Genomic DNA, 19,349 nt, shown 5'->3' on the forward strand with positions numbered 1-19,349 from the left:
ATGGATAAGTGACCTAGAATACAAAAAAGGGAGGTGTGAGGAGGTCAAGGAAATAAGCTAATGAAAGATTAGTAATGAGGAGATCTGATGTATTTTTCTTTGTGTTTTTGTTTTTGTTTAATGGGTTTTATTTTTCTATTTTTTTCTTTTTTATATATTGCGATGTGTTGTTTTGTTTTTGTTTAATGTGGTATTTTTACTTTTTCTTTCTTTAATTTTTGAAACTTTAATAAATATTATTTTTTTTAAAAAAAGAGAACAGGATACTCAGCTTGATGGACCATTGGCCTGATCCTGAACATCCTATGTTCTTACATTCTTAGCAAGGATTGAACATGGAGCCTTTTGAATGCAAAATAAGGCATTCTACCATTAGAAGTGGGCTACCTCTCTCACTCTCTGGATCATCACCTTGTCGTGGTGAGTGGGCTTGCATGTTCCTATGAGCCTTGTGAGCGAAGCCGCCGGGAGTCTCGTACTCCCAGCAGGGTCACCCAAGGCGGTAAGGTCAAAGGGAAGGAGCTAGACCAAGAATGACCCAAGAAGTCCTCAATGGCAGAACAGGCGGATGATAACAAGCGGTATGTTACAACGGCTGTGAAGGTGGATGAAGGTTACCAAAGGTGTCCTGGGCTTTGAAGACGCTCCAACTCAGGACGCAAGGGAGAAACGTGCTAGGAGGAAAGAATGCTTGGCAAATCCACACCGTGATCAACTCCTGCCTGGAAACCTATGTCCCCACTGTGGAAGGACGTGTGGATCCAGAATTGGCCTCCATAGTAACTTACGGACTCACTGTTAAGACCGTGTTCATGGAAGACAATCTTACTCGGCTAGGAGGGATCGCCAGAGAAAGAGAGAAAGAAAGGAAAGACCTCTACTTCTGGAAGTGGATGGTAAGGTACAGAATGTTTAATCAGCATCCTGTATGCTGCCGAGATGCTACTTCAAATATCCAAACACAGAAATAGTTGAAGGCATGGCATTCCAAAGAGAATTTGAGCTGGCAATCCAATAATTGTAGAATGATTTTTGGACCACACCTGATGTTAGGACTTTTATCTCACCAGCTGCTCAGCGAGCAGCAGATGGTTGTTCACATCATGTGGGTGTCTGAGAGCGTGGGACAGGAAGTCTCAGCACAGTCTCAGTACTGTGAAAAGTTACTTTCGCTTCTGTGTAAAGTGTGCTCTTCTGTACTGCTGCTCAGAGAGAGCAGACACGCTCATGGAGTGTCTGTGTATAGAAAATGAATAAAGTAGTGTGTAGCTACTGATTGTCTCTTTCTTCTGCAATGGGACGCCAGAAGACGAGTGTGCTCCTCTCATCAGGGAGGGGTCGCTTATTACCGGTCTCTCTGGACTGAGGAAGATTTACAGCCAGAGGAAGATTTACACTGGAGAGACGCCTCGGTGTCTTGGGAAGGTGGAAGCCTTCCTGGGCGTTTTTTCCAACACCCAGGCCTACTGCATTTCAGCTGGTCTGGAAATAATTTGGAAGGAGAAGCTTAGCAGTTCTTGGGGACACCCCTGTTCTACACCTTGTTCCACACACATTGTTGACCCTTTCCCACACTGGGCACCAGAGGCATGAACAGAGACGGCTAACATTGCCTGGGGTTTCTCCTTCGTCTTCTGACATGCTCTGGGCGTGCCTACAATGGACTGCAGAATCAACCCCACCACCCACTCCAGAATTCTGCTGGGGTGGGATCAATCCATTCTGGGCTTGGTCCAAACTTTATGGAGCAGAACCAAGAGGCCCTATTAATTTCCTGCCTGCCTGAAGTCAGAATCCATCTTGGATGCACCATTAATTAGGAAGAGATTCACAAAGAGGCTTTAAACTTGCAGCCTCAGCACTCCCCTACAAAAATTAGAAATCTTGAGAGCAATAACTCCTCTCCTGAATATGGCAGGGTTGTCACCTACCCCAGGGGGAGAGGGAGCAGCTGAACATCAAATTAGTTTTGTTTGACCGAGAAAAGAAGAAGACAGACATGAGGGTGTGCCTTACGCCTGCCTCGCTTGCTCGATGGGATCAAAGTTGTCCAGGTAATTGAATCTGATGGTGTCTGTAGGATGCTTATCTGAAGAACGCCAGGGAGGGAGATCTTGCTTTTCCTTGCTCATCTTCTTTCCGATAGGAGATGCTGACTGGAGGATGGACGGTGACAGGGACTGTTTCACCTCCAGACCCTCTTTCGTTATAGGCTGAACATCGACTACCACAAAGTCCTCTTTTGGAGGGGTCTAAAGGGATGGAAAACAAGTAGGCAAAATCAACTGTGTGCTGTTGGGGAGGAGGGAAGCCCTTGGATATTATTACAGTCAAACCTCGGTTGTCGAACGTAATCCGTTCTGGAAGCCCGTTCGGCTTCCAAAATGTTCAACAACCAAGGCGCGGCTTCTGACTGGTTGCAGGAGTTTCCTGCACTCAAGCAGAAGCCGCGTCGGACATTCAGCTTCCAAAAAATGTTTGAAAACTGGAGCATTTACTTCCGGGTTTTTGGCGTTTGGTAACCGAGGTTGGAGTGTATTATTATTTACATTCCTATACCACCCTTCATCTGAGGATCTTGAGGCGGTTTGCAATATAAAGAAACAAAAACATTAACATAGTAACAAACAAAAACAATACCCCCACCCCAATGTAAAAGGCTGTGGATTGTTTAATCCATGGGTAGGCAAACTAAGGCCCAGGAGCCAGATGCAACCCAATCGCCTTCTAAATCTGGCCCGTGGACGGTCCAGGAATCAGCCTGTTTTTACATGAATAGAATGTGTCCTTTTATTTAAATGCATCTCTGGGTTATTTTGGGACGCAGGTGGCGCTGTGGGTTAAAGCCTCAGCGCCTAGGGCTTGCTGATCGAAAGGTCGGCGGTTCGAATCCCTGCGGCGGGGTGCGCTCCCGCTGCTCGGTCCCAGCGCCTGCCAACCTAGCAGTTCGAAAGCACCTCCGGGTGCAAGTAGATAAATAGGGACCACTTACCAGCGGGAAGGTAAACGGTGTTTCCGTGTGCGGCTCTGGCTCGCCAGAGCAGCGATGTCACGCTGGCCACGTGACCCGGAAGTGTCTCCGGACAGCGCTGGCCCCTGGCCTCTTAAGTGAGATGGCCGCACAACCCCAGAGTCTGTCAAGACTGGCCCGTACGGGCAGGGGTACCTTTACCTTTTACTGGGTTATTTGTGGGGTATAGGAATTCGTTCATTCCCCTCACCAAAAAATATAGTCCAGCCCCCCACAAGGTCTGAGGGACAGGGGACCAGCCCCCTGCTGAAAAAGTTTGCTAACCCCTGACTAGCTAAAGGTTTAGTTAAAATGTTTTTGCCTGGCACCTAAACATGTGCAACAATGGCACGAGGCAAGCTTCCTTAGGGAGAGCATACCACAAGCAGGGAGTCACTGCAGAAAATGCGCATTCTTGTGTTGTCGCTCTCCAGACCTCATGCAGAGGAAGCACACAAAGAAGGGCCTCAGGTGATGATCACAGGGTCCTGTTTGGTTCATATGGGGACAGGCAGTCTTTGAGGTATCACAGTGCTGAGCCATTTAAGACTTCACAGGTCAAAATCAGCACTTTGAATTGGGCCCAGAAACCAATCGACAGTCTGTATAACACATTTCAGCAATAGATGACAGAATTAGGCTATCTCTGCCCAGATAGGTATGCAGCTGTCAGGTGTGCATGCAGGAGCCAAGCCATTGGCATGCAGGAGCCAAGCCCTGTGACCAGGACTGGGGCCTTCCTAAGTTTGTTCTGAAGAGGCAAGGTGCAGCCTCACGGGTGAGGCCGATTGGTAACTCACAGCACCTGGTGGCAAGAGCCAGGAAGGGATATAAGGTCAACATTTCCCTTCGGCTCTTTGCCACAGCAACACTTTTCCTGCCTTGCTGCATTTGACTCCTTGCTTCTTGATCCTTGGACACTTGACTTTGTGACCCCTTGCTTCCTGACCCTAGGCTTCTTAACTCCCTGCTCTCTGACCCTTGGCTCTTGGCTTCCTAGAATCATAGAGTTGGAAGAGACCACAAGGGCCATTGAGTCCAACCCCCTGCCAAGCAGGAAACACCATCAGAGCACTCCTGACATGTGGTTGTCAAGCCTCTGCTTAAAGACCTCCAAAGAAGGAGACTCCACCACACTCCTTGGCAGCAAGTTCCACTGTCGAACAGCTCTTGCTGTCAGGAAGTTCTTCCTAATGTTTAGGTGGAATCTTCTTTCTTGTAGTTTGGATCCATTGCTCCGTGTCCGCTTCTCTGGAGCAGCAGAAAACAACCTTTCTCCCTCCTCTATGTGACATCCTTTTATATATTTGAACATGGCTATCATATCAACCCTTAACCTCCTCTTCTCCAGGCTAAACATGCCCAGCTCCCTTAGCCGTTCCTCATAAGGCATCGTTTCCAGGCCTTTGACCATTTTGGTTGCCCTCCTCTGGACACGTTCCAGTTTGTCAGTGTCCTTCTTAAACTGTGGTGCCCAGAACTGGACACAGTACTCCAGGTGAGGTCTGACCAGAGCAGAATACAGTGGCACTATTACTTCCCTTGATCTAGATGCTATACTCCTATTGATGCAGCCCAGAATTGCATTGGCTTTTTTAGCTGCCGCGTCACACTGTTGGCTCATGTCAAGTTTGTGGTCAACCAAGACTCCTAGATCCTTTTCACATGTACTGCTCTCAAGCCAGGTGTCACCAATCTCGTATTTGTGCCTCTCATTTTTTTTTGCCCAAGTGCAATACTTTACATTTCTCCCTATTAAAATTCATCTTGTTTGTTTTGGCCCAGTTCTCTAATCTGTCAAGGTTGTTTTGAAGTGTGATCCTGTCCTCTAGGGTGTTAGCCACCCCTCCCAGTTTGGTGTCATCTGCAAATTTGATCAGGATGCCCTTGAGTCCATCATCCAAGTTGTTGATAAAGAAGTTGAATAAGACCAGGCCCAAGACAGAACCCTGTGGCACCCCACTAGTCACTCTTCTCCAGGATGAAGAGGAACCATTGATGAGCACCCTTTGGGTTCAGTCAGTCAGCCAGTTACAAATCCACTGAGTGGTAGCATAGTCAAGTCCGCATTTTACTAGGTTCTTTACAAGAATATCATGGGGCACCTTGTCAAATGCCTTGCTGAAATCAAGGTAGGCTACATCCACTGCGTAGTAGTGACTCCTGGCTTCTGGACTCCCGTTCCTGCTCCCACCCCGCCATCTTGCCCCCAGTCCCGACGTCCCCAGCCGGGACTTCGATCGCCTGTGAACCGGACCGTGACAGCAGCCGGGCCACCAGCTGAAGCTGATGGAAGGGACACCATGCCACCAAGGCCACCTGAGCTTCAAGCGACAAGAGGATGACAGACTGTGCTGGGTCTTTTCATCACAGGCCACTACTGAGCTGGAAAACTGGAGGAGTGGCTTAAGAACATGAGAAGAGTCTGCTGGATCAGACCCATGGCCCACCTGCATCCTCTTCTCACAGGGGCCTTTATATGGACTCTTTGAAGGTACATATCAGAAGGAAGGCATGTGTGCCCTAGGCTGTTAGGGGTTCTAGGTACCTCAAGAGCCAACTCGCACTTACAGGGAAAGCCCATGGTACAATTCTACTGGGACTGCTCCACTTCAGAATGCAGGTCAGTTTACAAGGCTAAATGTCAAAAAGTTCCTGCATATGGAAAAGGCAGCACACCCAAGACGAGGCTAAACTAGAGGTTTCAGCTCAGCTCCAAAAACCGTCTCTCAAGGACTGCAGGGGTACCTTAGGGCTGGTGACCCAGAACTCATTCACCACCTCAATGTAGTGTCTCTTCCAGATTCCTTGCTCAAACGGGGTTGGAGAGAAATTGAGATACCACCCAAAGCGCAGACATTTTGGCATCCAGAGCTGATCTAGTTCTGCCAAGTTCTTCCAGTGCCAGCTCACCTGAGAATGAAAAAGGCGCCATTATTATTGTTCTGAGGGATCTATCGGGGCAAAAATCAGAAACAGAGGAGGACACATAATCCAGACGTAAAAACTATTTCAATATATTCAGAAAGCAACAGAGTTCTTAAAAACAACAACACTGAGTGGCAACTGCAGTTTTTCCTTGTCTAACCCAGATGGAGGCCTGGTTCATGCACGCAGGAGTGGAGTTGAATTTCAAACAGGTATATCCCTCAGGCATGTGCTTTCCCTCATTTGAATGGGCAAAACTGCAACTCCAACTGCTGTGCTTGTGATGCTCAAAAGAGGGAGGCTGGCACTACAGGAGAGAAATGATCAAGTGTCTGGAAGCCAGATGAAATATACTCAGAGTCCTGTAGTGATTTCATGCTCTTTATTGCAGCTTGTAAAGCAGTGACTGAATTTCCCCCCCAAACCTCAGGCTTTTATATACATTATTTACACGAGTCCCGTCTGATTGGCTGATTCTGCTTCCCTCCTGGAGCCTGATTGGTCTTTTCCTGCAAGCCAATCAGTTGTTGCATTCTAGGATCCTACTTGCCTATTGTTCTAGGAGCCAAGCTTAGTACATAACAGCAAACCTAATGAGCATGTGACGTTAACATACAGTGGTGCCCTGCAAGACGAAAAACCCGCTAGACGAAAGGGTTTTCCGTTTTTCGAGGCGCTTCGCAAGACGAATTTCCCTATGGGTTTGCTTCGCAAGACGTTTTCGTCTTGCGAGCCTTGCAATTTTTTTCGCTCCCCCCCCCTTTTTCTAAGCCGCTAATAGCCGCTTAGCCGCTAAGCCTTTAATAGCCGCTAATAGCGCTAAGCCGCTAATAGGGGTGCTTCGCAAGACGAAAAAAACCGCTAGACGAAGAGACTCGCGGAACGGATTATTTTCGTCTTGCGAGGCACCACTGTATGAGAGTTCTGGAGGTGAAATAGTTAAACAGGTTACCCAATCAGGCCCCAGGGGGGGTGGAGTCAGAGGGACTATAAAACCAGCTCTGGGAGGGGCGAAGGGAGGAGTTCATTGGGAGGTTGATTGGAGTGGGAGTGAATTGGGATAGAGTCTGTGGGTAGGTTGAGTTAGTGTAGCAAAATAATCTGAGTCAGGAATAGTTAGGGGCTAGGAAGACAAGTAAATATCTGAGAGGTGGTTTAGTGAGTGAGAGCAGGTAGTGGAAGTTATAGGTCTGGATAGGCACCCCATGATTGTAACTGACTGATACCGTTTGTGAAACCACACGCTTGTTAAACTGCAATAAACAAAAGTTTATGTTCCAATTGAAACCCTGACTGGGCTCCGTATTGTACCAGGTAGGGCCTGGGTGGTGGCAGTGAGAAATCAAGTGGTGGCACAGGGATCAATAGACGGTGAAACGTCCGGGGACCCTATGTGATTGCCACAGAGCACTTGAAGGAGCTGGGCACGTTTAGCCTGAGGAGACAGAGGTGATATGATAACCATCTTCAAATATCAAAAGGACAGTCACATGGAAGATGGAGCAAGAGTGTTTTCTCCTACCCCAGAGTGTAGTACTCGAACCCATGGCTTTAAGTTACAAGAAAGGAGATTCCAACTAAACATCAGGAAGGACTTTCTGAAGGCGAGAGCTGTTCAACAGTGAAACGGTCTCCCTCAGGAGGTGGTGGACTCTCCTTCCCTGGAGGTTTTTAAGCAGAGGCTGGGTGGCCCTCTGTCATGGATGTTTTAGTTGAGATTCCTGCAGTGCAGGGGGTTGGACTAGATGAGCCTTTTGGGTCCCATTCTATGATTCTACACTCTATGATTATAGGCTAAACGTATCCAGCACCTCAAACTTTGCTCTTTCTCCTCTGCATCCTTCCCAACACACAGAGCTTTACCTGAGCACATCGGGAGAGACTACGAGGGTCCAGGAAAGAAAAGATGTAGAGGGACAAAACCCTGGGGAGCTTGGTGGTGAAATCCAGGGCCTCCACTGGAACTCGAGCCTGCAGCTGCTTGACGCAGAACCTGAGCTGCAAGAGGGAGCAGCGCTCTAGGAAGTCCAACAGGACTCTTCGCCTCTGGTTGTCTGTCCATTTGTCAAACTGCGGAGGAGGGAAGGGGGAAGAGGTGAGTTGAGGGTTTTGTGGCACCTAGACATGGTGACACAGAAGTGACTTTCCCACCATGAAGCACTTTGCAAACTAACACATGGACCACAAGACCCATATTGCACTTCATTTTTGTGATGAGGACGCCCCAACCCCCAGGTATTCTATGTTCTGGCTGCTAAAAAGTACAGGAACGGTTGGCTCTGGTCCATCTTCTAGACCAGTGTCCTGTCTCCATTAGGGAGTGGTCTCCAGCATGGCTTGAAAGGTAAAGGCCTACTTCTGCCTGATAAGGAAAGACATTCTACTGTATCTGCTCACAGAGACAGAAATCTGTTCCATTCAAGTAGAAGATATATTGATTGATATATTTTTGTATTGTATTGACTGATATATTTTTGCATTGTATTGTATTTGTATTGTATAGATATATACTGTATAAGGTGATGTGGGTTAAACCACAGAGCCTAGGACTTGCCGATCAGAAGGTTGGCGGTTCGAATCCCCGTGATGGGGTGAGCTCCCGTTGTTCGGTCTCTGCTCCTGCCAACCTAGCAGTTCGAAAGCACCTCAAAGTGCAAGTAGATAAATAGGTACCACTCCGGGGAGGGGGGAGTGAACGATGTTTCCGTGCGCTGCTCTGGTTTGCCAGAAGCGGCTTAGTCCTGCTGGCCACATGACCCGGAAGCTGTACGCCGGCTCCCTCGGCCAGTAAAGCGAGATGAGCTCCGCAACCCCAGAGTCGGCCACGACTGGACCTAATGGTCAGGGGTCCCTTTACCTTTACCTATAATTATAATATTAATTTTATCATTTGTACCCCGCCCATCTGACTGGTTTGCCCCAGCCACTCTGGGAGACTTCCAACAAATATACAAGCCTTCTCCAACCAGGTGCCCTCCAGATGTTTTGGACTTTGGTACCCAACTTCAGCCAGCCAGCACAGCCATCTAGCACTGACAGGAGCTGTCACCCAAAACATCTGGAAAGCACCAGATTGGAGAAGGGTAAAATAAATAGCTTGCTTGCTGGATCCCAGATCCAACTATTGCAAATCCTGTTTCCAGCAGCAGTCAGTGGCCTCTGGGGATCTGGCAGAAAGGACGTGATGTCATCACTAGGGGACACGACCACACATGGGGCAAACCGTTCTTTTTGGGAAGAGGCACATACTTGACATAAGGTAAAGGTAAAGGTACCCCTGCCCGTACGGGCCAGTCTTGCCAGACTCTAGGGTTGTGCGCTCATCTCACTCTATAGGCCGGGAGCCAGTGCTGTCCGCAGACACTTCCGGGTCACGTGGCCAGCGTGACAAGCTGCATCTGGCGAGCCAGCGCAGCACACGGAACGCCGTTTACCTTCCCGCTGGTAAGCGGTCCCTATTTATCTACTTGCACCCGGGGGTGCTTTCAAACTGCTAGGTTGGCAGGCGCTGGGACCGAATGACGGGAGCGCACCCCGCTGCGGGGATTCGAACCGCCGACCGTGCGATCGGCAAGTCCTACGCGCCGAGGTTTTACCCACAGCGCCACCCGCATGGGTACTTGACATACTCTGGGACAAAACATACCTCTCTAAACAGATTAATTGCATGCAGACTTCCACCATTTTCCCCCCTTACATTTTCAACTACAAGTTTTTAAAAATCCAAACATTGCATGGAGGACAGTGCCTTCATAACCCTCACAATGACTGCGTGTATTACACAGGGTTGACTCTGTGCTTACATGTCCTACTACAGACTGATCACCTCAAAATAAGCAGTGAAGCACATGGGATTTGCGGATGAGGGAAGAAAATGTCATTACCCATTTCCCCAACAGATTTCTTCTTTCTTCAAATACCTTAAAAACATTTAAATAAAACACAGTTCAGTACAGAGTGAACACAAGACTGAACGAGAAATGAGCAATCAAACCATTAGGCATGACCCAATAAGTGACTCCCCAGACTACTAAAGGGCATGAGAGACATAAGAAGAAATTCTAACTTAGAAGTTCTGGAAACAGTCATATTCACTAGGGGGGTGGCGTATGTTCTGGGGCTGGCACATGTGTATACGCAAACTACCTCCTTAGAACTGCCCCACACTTAAATAAATAAATAAATAAATAAATAAATAAATTTTTATTTATACCCCAGCCTTCCCGGTTCAAAAACCGGGCTCAGGGCAGCTAACAACAAATTTAAAACACTTTAAAATACTTAATTATAAAAGCAGCATAAAAAACAGTATAAAAACACGAATAACAATAAAAATCAAAAATCAATTAGATAATCCCCAGGGCTAGCTGGCTGTATTGGTCCTACTTGGGACGGCAAGGAGGTCAGGGGAGAATTAGCTGTGGGGCCTCAGAGAGGGTGATCTTCATAAAAGGGGAGGGGGAGGGAAGAGAAATAAAAGATCAGGCTGAATTCAAATTAAAGGCCAGGCAGAATAGCTCTGTCTTACAGGCCCTGCGGAAGGAGGTTAAATCCTGAAGGGCCCTAGGCTCATGGGATAGAGCGTTCCACCAGGTCAGAGCCATCGCTGAAAAGGGCCTGGCCCTGGTGGAGGATAGTCTGACTTCCTTAGGGCCTGGGACCTCTAAACTATGGTTATTCACTTAGCTATCCTTGCCTTCAGGAACTTGAGCCCTGCATGGGTCTTACCCCCCAAGCAAGGCAGAGAGTTTTTTAAGCTCTCTGCCATGCTTACTGGCCTCTGGGAGGCTCTCACAGAGCCATCCAAGATCGCGCAAAATACTCCAAGAACTCAGCAAGCAAGGCAGAGAGCTTAATAGCTATTTCTACACTGGGAAAACTCTGCGCTAAAAGAGCTTTTAAGCTCCCTGCCTTCTGTGCATTTAATTTGTGTGATTTCAACCGGCCAGCCGCCAAGCCCGTAAAGTTGAAATCACATCACTCACAACTTGGACGCATTTTGTCATCTGTGTACCATTCAACGCAAGGCCTTGTTTGAAGGGCCACCTGCACCCATTATCAACTGTTCTACTTGAAACTAAACTCAGGGGACCTGCCTGTGGCCCCTTCACTGAGATCCAAGAGACTGGCAGGCAATTGGGAGTTGCTCCCTGCTTGTACAGCTCCTCCCTAGAGTATTCCCTATTTTAATGTCTTTAGTATGTAGCGTTTTAACTGCTGCTGATTAAATGTTTTTTTATTTTTCAATCCCTTTCTTAACGACCCCTGGCATGGAATTTGACATTTTCACAGCTGCCGCACACTGGGTCAGCACCTTCATCAAGCTACAAGCCCAAGGTCTCGTTTTGGGTCAGATGCCACCAGTTCAGACCCCATGAACTGTGAAATTAAGATTTTCTTGTCTTGACATGAATCACTTTACCCTTGTTTACACTGAATTGCATTTGCCACTTTACCATCCGTTTGGAGAGATCCTTTGGAGCTCATCATCATCTCTCTCTCTGTTTTAAACAACTCTAAATAGTTTAGTATTGTCAATAAACTTGGCCACTTCACTGGTCACCCCCAGATTGTTTATGGACAAGTTAAAAAGCATAGGTTCTACCACAGTGGTAAAGGTAAAGGTAAAGGTACCCCTGCCCGTACGGGCCAGTCTTGACAGACTCTGGGGTTGTGCGCCCATCTCACTTAAGAGGCCAGGGGCCAGCGCTGTCCGGAGACACTTCCGGGTCACGTGGCCAGCGTGACATCGCTGCTCTGGCGAGCCAGAGCCGCACACGGAAACGCCGTTTACCTTCCCGTTGGTAAGCGGTCCCTATTTATCTACTTGCACCCGGACGTACTTTCGAACTGCTAGGTTGGCAGGCGCTGGGACCGAGCAGCGGGAGCGCACCCCACCGCAGGGATTCGAACCGCCGACCTTTCGATCAGCAAGTCCTAGGCGCTGAGGCTTTAACCCACAGCGCCACCTGCATCCCATACCACAGTGGTACCTCTGTTTTAAAGAGTCTTGGAAGCCGAGCGTTTCGGTTTTTGAACACAGAAAACCCGGAATTGCTTCCGTGTTCGAACGCGCCTTGGAAGTCAAAAGCTTCTGCGGCATGTTTTTCTTTTTTCTCCATGTACTTTGCTGACCGCCCTTTGCGCCGCAGTTGTCAAACGTTTCGGAAGATGAATAGTCTTCCAGAACACATTATGTTCAACAAATGAGGTACCAATGTACCAAACTTGTGGGGGGCTCTGCTTTTTCTGTCTCTACATCAGGAGAACTGTCTGTTCGTTCCTACTCCCTGCTCCCTGTTACTTAACCAGTGTGGATCCACAAGAGGATCTTGCCTCTTATTTGACTGACTGACTTCATGCATCAGGCCTTGTTGGCAGACCAACTCTGTGTTACAAAGATCTCTGCAGTTGTGACATGAAGGCTGGCGACATCAATCCTGCCATGTGGGAATCCATAGCTTTCAATGTTTCCCCTTTTTTAAGGGAAATTCCCTTATTCCGAACAGGATTCCTCGCAAGGAAAGGGAAAAGTTGACAGCTATGGGGAATCCCCAGCAGACAGTCACAGTGCCTGGAGGCAGATAGGTTATGCATCCATACCAGTGACCAGAGGGGGAAAGACCGCTGGGAGGAGGAGAAGCGCCATATTACTCATTACTGCAGCATCTGCGACAGCACAACCAGACACCTTCATCTGCCTCTGCTGCAACAAAGCATATCTTTCCCAAATTTGTCTCTACAGCCACAGCAAGCGCTGTAATTCTCCAACAGTTTGACATCGCCCTCTGCATTGTCTCCTGAGACAGATAGGTGCAACGATCTCACTTAGGAGTCTTTGGTGAGGTACTAGGATTCAGTAGCAATTAGCGTTCAGAAGCACGCTCCCTCGGAAAATGGAGGTCCCACTGTGGCCAACATCTTAGACAGCAACATCAAGACAGCATCTTAAAAAGCAGGTTTCCCACAGGCATCTCAATGGCCATCGTGAGAACAGGATGCTGAGCTAGATGGGCCACTGGCAGGATCCAGCAGGCTCTTCTAATATACTTATGTTCTATCCTTGCTCACTTTGTTGTTTCCGAGGTGTCTACACATATATGCAGTGGTGCCCCGCAAGACGAATGCCTCGCAAGACGAAAAACCCGCTAGACGAAAGGGTTTTCCGTTTTGGAGGTGCTTCGCAAGACGAATTTCCCTATGGGCTTGCTTCGCAAGATGAAAATGTCTTGCGAGTTTTTCCAACTTTCCCCCCCTTTCCCCCCCTTTTTCTAAGCCGCTAAGCCGCTTATCCGCTTATCCGCTAAGCCACTAAAAGCCGCTAAGCCGCTAATAGCGCTAATCCGCTAAGCCGCTAATGGGCTTGCTTCGCAAGACGAAAAAACCGCTAGACGAAGAGACTTGTGGAACGGATTCTTTTCGTCTTGCGAGGCACCACTGTGGCTGGCTTCATTTAAGATGAAACAAGAAGCACCAGCCTGTGCCAACCCTTCGGTGGGGGTGTTTCATTATTGTCACAAGGAAATGCTAAACAGATCTGGGATCACATTTTGGTTCAGGGTCCTAAAGGGGGAGGACAGGAGAGCTGCTTGCATTAGTGAGCCTTATAGGCTTTGATCACAAAAACATACAATGTTTGCTTTCCAAGCTCTTATGCATCCACCTTAGCCGCCTCTTGACACGCTCCATTAGAAAACAAAGCATGTATTTGTTAATCCCTTTTGAAATCATCAGACGCCAGTGTGACCATCCCAACGCCTTTTTCCCTCATAATAGCCCTGTTCAGGGAAGTTTTTAACGTGTGACATTTTAATGTATTTTTAATCTTTGTTGAAAGCCGCCCAGAGTGGCTGGAGAAACCTAGCCAGATGGGCGGGGTACAAATAATAAATTATTAATAATTATTATTATTATTATTATTATTATTATTATTATTATTATTATTATTATTATTATTATTCTGAGCATTCAAGTACTGCCAGGTTAGAGGGGGGTCAACGCTGGCCAACTGAGGGCTTAGCTGCTTTTTATGGAGAATTTGTTGTTACTGCTCACCCAAAGGTCCCCTCTGATTGTGTCTCCAATGTAATGTCTGGGGGAAGGCCCATACTTAAATTGACTGAATGATACTCACCTTGTCATTCATCAACTGGTGATTCAGGGGTGTCCATGTGCTCATCTTGGTTTGCATCTTCGGGCCATCCAGGTTCCTGGGAGGTGCAAATGCCATTGCTTTCCTGAAGGAAGACGCAAAACAATTATTTGAGGCATTTCTGCAAATGCTAGAGCTGTGTGCAAAGGCAAAAGTACTACTGCCCTAGACTTGGCTCTTCGGCCAATCCCACTGATATTAGAAACACAAACATTGTTTTTACAGTTGTGCTTTTTCTGAACACAGAGCAGCCTTGGCCAACCCAATGCCCTTCCAGGTGTTTTGGACTGTAATTCCCATCAGCCCCAGCAGAGCATAGCCATAGAATCATAGAATCATAGAGTTGGAAGAGACCACAAGGGCCATCGAGTCCAACCCCCTGCCAAGCAGGAAACACCATCAGAGCACTCCTGACATATGGTTGTCAAGCCTCTGCTTAAAGACCTCCAAAGAAGGAGACTCCACCACACTCCTTGGCAGCAAATTCCACTGTCGAACAGCTCTTATTGTCAGGAAGTTCTTCCTAATGTTTAGGTGGAATCTTCTTTCTTGTAGTTTGGAGCCATTGCTCCGTGTCCGCTTCTCTGGAGCAGCAGAATACAACCTTTCTCCCTCCTCTATGTGACATCCTTTTATATATTTGAACATGGCTATCATATCACCCCTTAACCTCCTCTTCTCCAGGCTAAACATGCCCAGCTCCCTTAGCCGTTCCTCATAAGGCATCGTTTCCAGGCCTTTGACCATTTTGGTTGCCCTCCTCTGGACACGTTCCAGTTTGTCAGTGTCCTTCTCCAATCAGCAGCATCATGCTAGCTTGGACTGATGGGAGATGTAGTCCAAAGTATCTGGAGGGCACTAGATTGAGGAAGGCCAGGCTATGACTATTCAAAATTGTGAGGTACAGTATGACACAGTTGGACTTGCTGGTCTCAAAGGATGTGATTGTTCAGCGAAGGTAACAAATGTGGTTCATGCCAGAGACCGTGACTAAATCACAGTGTGGTGTCAGAATGCCCACACTAGGGTGGCACCCTGCATCATTTGTTGTGGGTTCTTTTGGCCTCATCCACCACCCAATGAGTAAGCTATACTATTGCTAAATAAGAGGGTACAGGGTGCCAGGGTTGCCTCAATGTTTTTTTAGAGGCACTGCTTGCCTATGGCAAAAGACTTAGATTCATAGTATGTCCCAATTCCTAACAAATCCTGTGAAAGGAAAGGCAGAAGAACAGGCCAGCTGTTAACTCAAAAGCCATAATTTGATAATGTTTAAGAAAGATTAATGCACTGTAATGCTCATATCATATTAGCTAAGGGCATTAGACTGATTTCCTGGATTGTGTTAATCCCGGTTTAACCCTGCAAAAATGCTAAACCAAAGGCCGTCAACAAAAGCAGGCCTGTTTTGTGAATGCCTTGTGTCAACATTACTAGGAATATAAATTCAATTAGGTATTGTCTGGTAAAGCTTTTTTATCTCACTCACTCATTCACACCCACACACTTAGCCTAGAGACCACAATCCACTACATGTTGACTTGATCATGGTGTTGAATTTTCCTTCTCTAGGGAGGGGGAAATGCTGCATCTCAGATTACAGAAATGTTAACTCAACGGAAATTAATAAAAACACATGTCTAGAGCATCTGTGCACCAGGACTTGAAACTAAGGTCACCTATAAAGCTACCGTACTCTTGGCAGTTGCCCTGCAACCTATGGAAGCCTATTCCACTAGACATTTATGAGTATATTCAGTAAGAATTTAAGGAGAAATAATAATTTATTTATACCCCACCCATCTCGCTGGGCTTCCCCAGCCACTCTGGGCGGCTTCCAACAAAATATTAAAATACAGTAATGCATCAAACATTAAAAGCTTCCCTAAACAGGGCTGCCTTCAGATGTCTTCTAAAAGTCTGGTAGTTGTTGTTCTCTTTGACATCTGGTGGGAGGGTGTTCCACAGGGCGGGTGCCAATACCAAGAAGGCCCTCTGCCTGGTTCCCTGTAACTTGGCTTCTCGCAGGGAAGGAACTGCCAGAAAGCCCTCGGCGCTGGACCTCAGTGTATGGGCAGAACGATGGGGGTGAAGATGCTCCTTCAGATATACTGCGCCGAGGCCATTTAGGGCTTTAAAGGTCAGCACTTTGAATTGTGCTCGGAAACGTGCTGGGAGCCAATGGAGGTCTTTCAAGACCAGTGTTATGTGGTCTCGGCGGCCGCTCCCAGTCACCAGTCTAGCTGCCGCAATCTGGATTAATTGTAGTTTCCGGGTCACCTTCAAAGGTAGCCCCATGTAGAGTGCATTGCAGTAGTCCAAGCGGGAGATAACCAGAGCAAGCACCACTCTGGCAAGACAGTCCGCAGGCAGGGAGGGTCTCATCCTGCGTACCAGATGGAGCTGGTAGACAGCTGCCCTGGACACAGAATTGACCTGCGCCTCCATGGACAGCTGTGAGTCCAGAATGACTCCCAGGCTGTGCACCTGGTCCTTCAGGGGCACAGTTACCCCATTCAGGACCAGGGAGTCCCCCACACCCGCCCGCCTCCTGTCCCCCCAAAACAGTACTTCTGTGTTCTCAGAAAGTTCTGGATCAGGCCAACGGCTCACTCAATCCGGCATCCCCTTTTCACAGTAGCCAATCAGATGCTTGTGGAAAACGTGCAAGGAGGATTTGAGCACAGGAACAACTCTACCTTCCTGTGGTTTCCAGGAACTGGTATTCAGAAACATTGAACAGCCGTCCTGGTTCGTAGCCATCGAGAGCCCTTTCCGCCATTAATCTGTCTGCAATATTCTTTTTTTAACCCCCACACTTGGCTCAGTTTCCACATTCCTTCTGTTGGGGTGTTGGTGGGGAAACTTTAAATTACTGGATTCTAAATGTTAAGTGGCTGGAAATTAATCAAGGGACCTGTCTGGACTGCAGCGCCTGTACAGGCACCAGGTAAAAGGTAAAGGTAAGGGATGCAGGTGGCGTTGTGGTCTAAACCACTGAGCCTCTTGGGCTTGCCGATCAGAAGGTTGGCGGTTCGAATCCACACAACGGGGTGAGCTCCTGTTGTTCTGTCCTAGCTCCTGCCTACCTAGCAGTTTGAAAGCAAGCCAGTGCAAGTAGATAAATAGGTACTGCTATGGCGGGAAGGTAAACGGCGTTTCTGTGCGCTCTGGTTTCCGTCATGGTGTCCCGTTGCGCCAGAAGCGGTTTAGTCCTGCGGGCCACAAGACCCAGAAAACTGTCTGTGGACAAACGCCGTTCCTGCGGCCTGAAAGCAAGATGAGTGCCGCAACCCCATAGTCACCTTTGACTGGACTTAACCATCCAGGGGTCCTTTACCTTTTAACTTTTACAGGTACCAGGTTTGGTCACTAAGGGTGCCTAAAGAGCTTCTCCAACTCTTGGCAGTTGCTCGGCAGGTTATGGAAGCCTCTTCCACTAGTCACCCATGAGCATTTTCTGTGGGTCTGCAATGTTCTTTTTTAAATCCATTTTAGGAGGTGGTACTTCATTCTAGAGGGACGCAGGTGGCGCTGTGGGTTAAAGCCTCAGCGCCTAGGGCTTGCCGATCGAAAGGTCGGCGGTTCGAATCCCTGCGGCGGGGTGCGCTCCCGCTGCTCGGTCCCAGCGCCTGCCAACCTAGCAGTTCGAAAGCACCTCCGGGTGCAAGTAGATAAATAGGGACCGCTTACCAGCGGGAAGGTAAACGGCGTTTCCATGTGCGGCTCTGGCTTGCCAGAGCAGCGATGTCACGCTGGCCACGTGACCCGGAAGTGTCTCCGGACAGCGCTGGCCCCTGGCCTCTTAAGTGAGATGGGCGCACAACCCCAGAGTCTGTCAAGACTGGCCCGTACGGGCAGGGGTACCTTTACCTTTACTTACTTCATTCTAGGGGACGCGGGTGGCGCTGTGGGTAAAACCTCAGCGCCTAGGGCTTGCTGATCGCATGGTTGGCGGTTCGAATCCCCACGGCGGGGTGAGCTCCCGTTTTTCGGTCTCAGCTCCTGTTCTAGCGGGAAGGTAAACGGCGTTCCGTGTGCTGCGCTGGCTCGCCAGGGCAGCTTTGTCACACTGGCCACGTGACCCGGAAGTGTCTCCGGACAGCGCTGGCCCCCGGCCTCTTAAGTGAGATGGGCGCACAACCCCAGAGTCAGACACGACTGGCCCGTACGGGCAGGGGTACCTTTACCTTTACCTTACTTCATTCTAATGGGATGCGGGTGGCGCTGTGGGTTAAACCACATAGCCTAGGACTTGCCGATCAGAAGGTCGGTGGTTCGAAAGCATGTCAAAGTGCAAGTAGATAAATAGGTACCGCTCCGGCGGGAAGGTAAACGGCGTTTCCGTGCGCTGCTCTGGTTCGCCAGAAGCGGCTTAGTCATGCTGGCCACAAGACCCAGAAGCTGTACACAGGCTCCCTCGGCCAATAAAGAGAGATGAGCGCCGCAACCCCAGAGTCGTCCGGGACTGGACCTAATGGTCAGGGGTCCTTTTACCTTTACTTCATTCTAGGAAATTCGCATGTGTGTCATATTCATATACATATACATACAAACACACACAAAATCACACACACATACACACACAGAGAGAGAGAGAGGGATAGAACATAAGATCATAGGTAGGCCATGGAGGGAGAAAGGCAGCATTTGAATGCAATAAATAAATTCAAAATTTCCTTTCCAATAGCTGTCTGACAGAAATGCCAAAAATGAAACGGCACGCGCATTTCCACGTCCCCCAAAGCTGCTTCTTCAAGCCAGCTTGACAAGAGCCTCGAAAAGCCTGAGCGCTATTGGGCCCGTGAATTAAAATGATTATTATTACTATTATTATCACCAATGGCTAGTCTGCTAGTCGCTTTACCTTGCCCAGGAGCCACCCCGAAGCTCCTCGCAGCCAACGAAGGCACCTCCCTGCCTGCCCCTCCTTGCCGGGCCTCAAGGGCCGCAGCGACACGCGCACACGCATTCACACGTGCCTTTCCCGCCCCCCCCCACTCCCGACCCGCGTGCGGCGCGCAGGCCCCTCACCTGAACTCTCGCCGCTTATCTCCGCCCACCTTGCCGCCCGCCCCCCCCCCCCCAGCCGGCGCTCTCGACACGTGTCTGCCCGCTTGCTTCTTCCCACCTGAGGCGATGCGAGTTGACAAGGCCGCCGCCGCGCCCCCCCCCCCCTGCGAGTCGGTCCCGTTCGCCATGGAAACCGTTGCCTGGCGGCGGCTACGACCAATCAAAAGCCACCCTCCCGCTCTGGCG

The 19,349-nt window shown here is 48.8% G+C and overlaps 1 protein-coding gene across 5 annotated transcripts in view; it reads right to left on the minus strand.

Annotated features, from left to right (window-relative positions):
• Window positions 1–19,305, minus strand: part of FBXO16 (F-box protein 16) — a 34,050-nt gene extending 14,745 nt beyond the window's left edge. For 3 of the 5 annotated variants that reach the window (XM_079968896.1, XM_079968894.1, XM_079968892.1), the window contains exons 1-6: window positions 19,125–19,249; window positions 14,073–14,175; window positions 9,823–9,858; window positions 7,802–8,008; window positions 5,759–5,923; window positions 2,017–2,252 (exon numbers count right to left, since the gene is read on the minus strand). In XM_079968896.1, the coding sequence (XP_079825022.1) occupies window positions 2,017–2,252; window positions 5,759–5,923; window positions 7,802–8,008; window positions 9,823–9,858; window positions 14,073–14,168 (740 nt within the window). In that variant the 5' untranslated portion in view covers window positions 14,169–14,175; window positions 19,125–19,249. Of the gene's footprint in view, window positions 1–2,016; window positions 2,253–5,758; window positions 5,924–7,801; window positions 8,009–9,822; window positions 9,859–14,072; window positions 14,176–19,124 lie in introns of all 5 variants that reach the window. The other 2 variants (XM_079968893.1, XM_079968895.1) reach the window with 2 other exon arrangements.
• Between the last annotated feature and the right edge of the window lie 44 nt (window positions 19,306–19,349).

The sequence above is a fragment of the Podarcis cretensis genome (assembly GCF_951804945.1).
Source record: "Podarcis cretensis genome assembly, chromosome: 3".
Classification (NCBI taxonomy): Eukaryota; Metazoa; Chordata; class Lepidosauria; order Squamata; family Lacertidae; genus Podarcis; species Podarcis cretensis.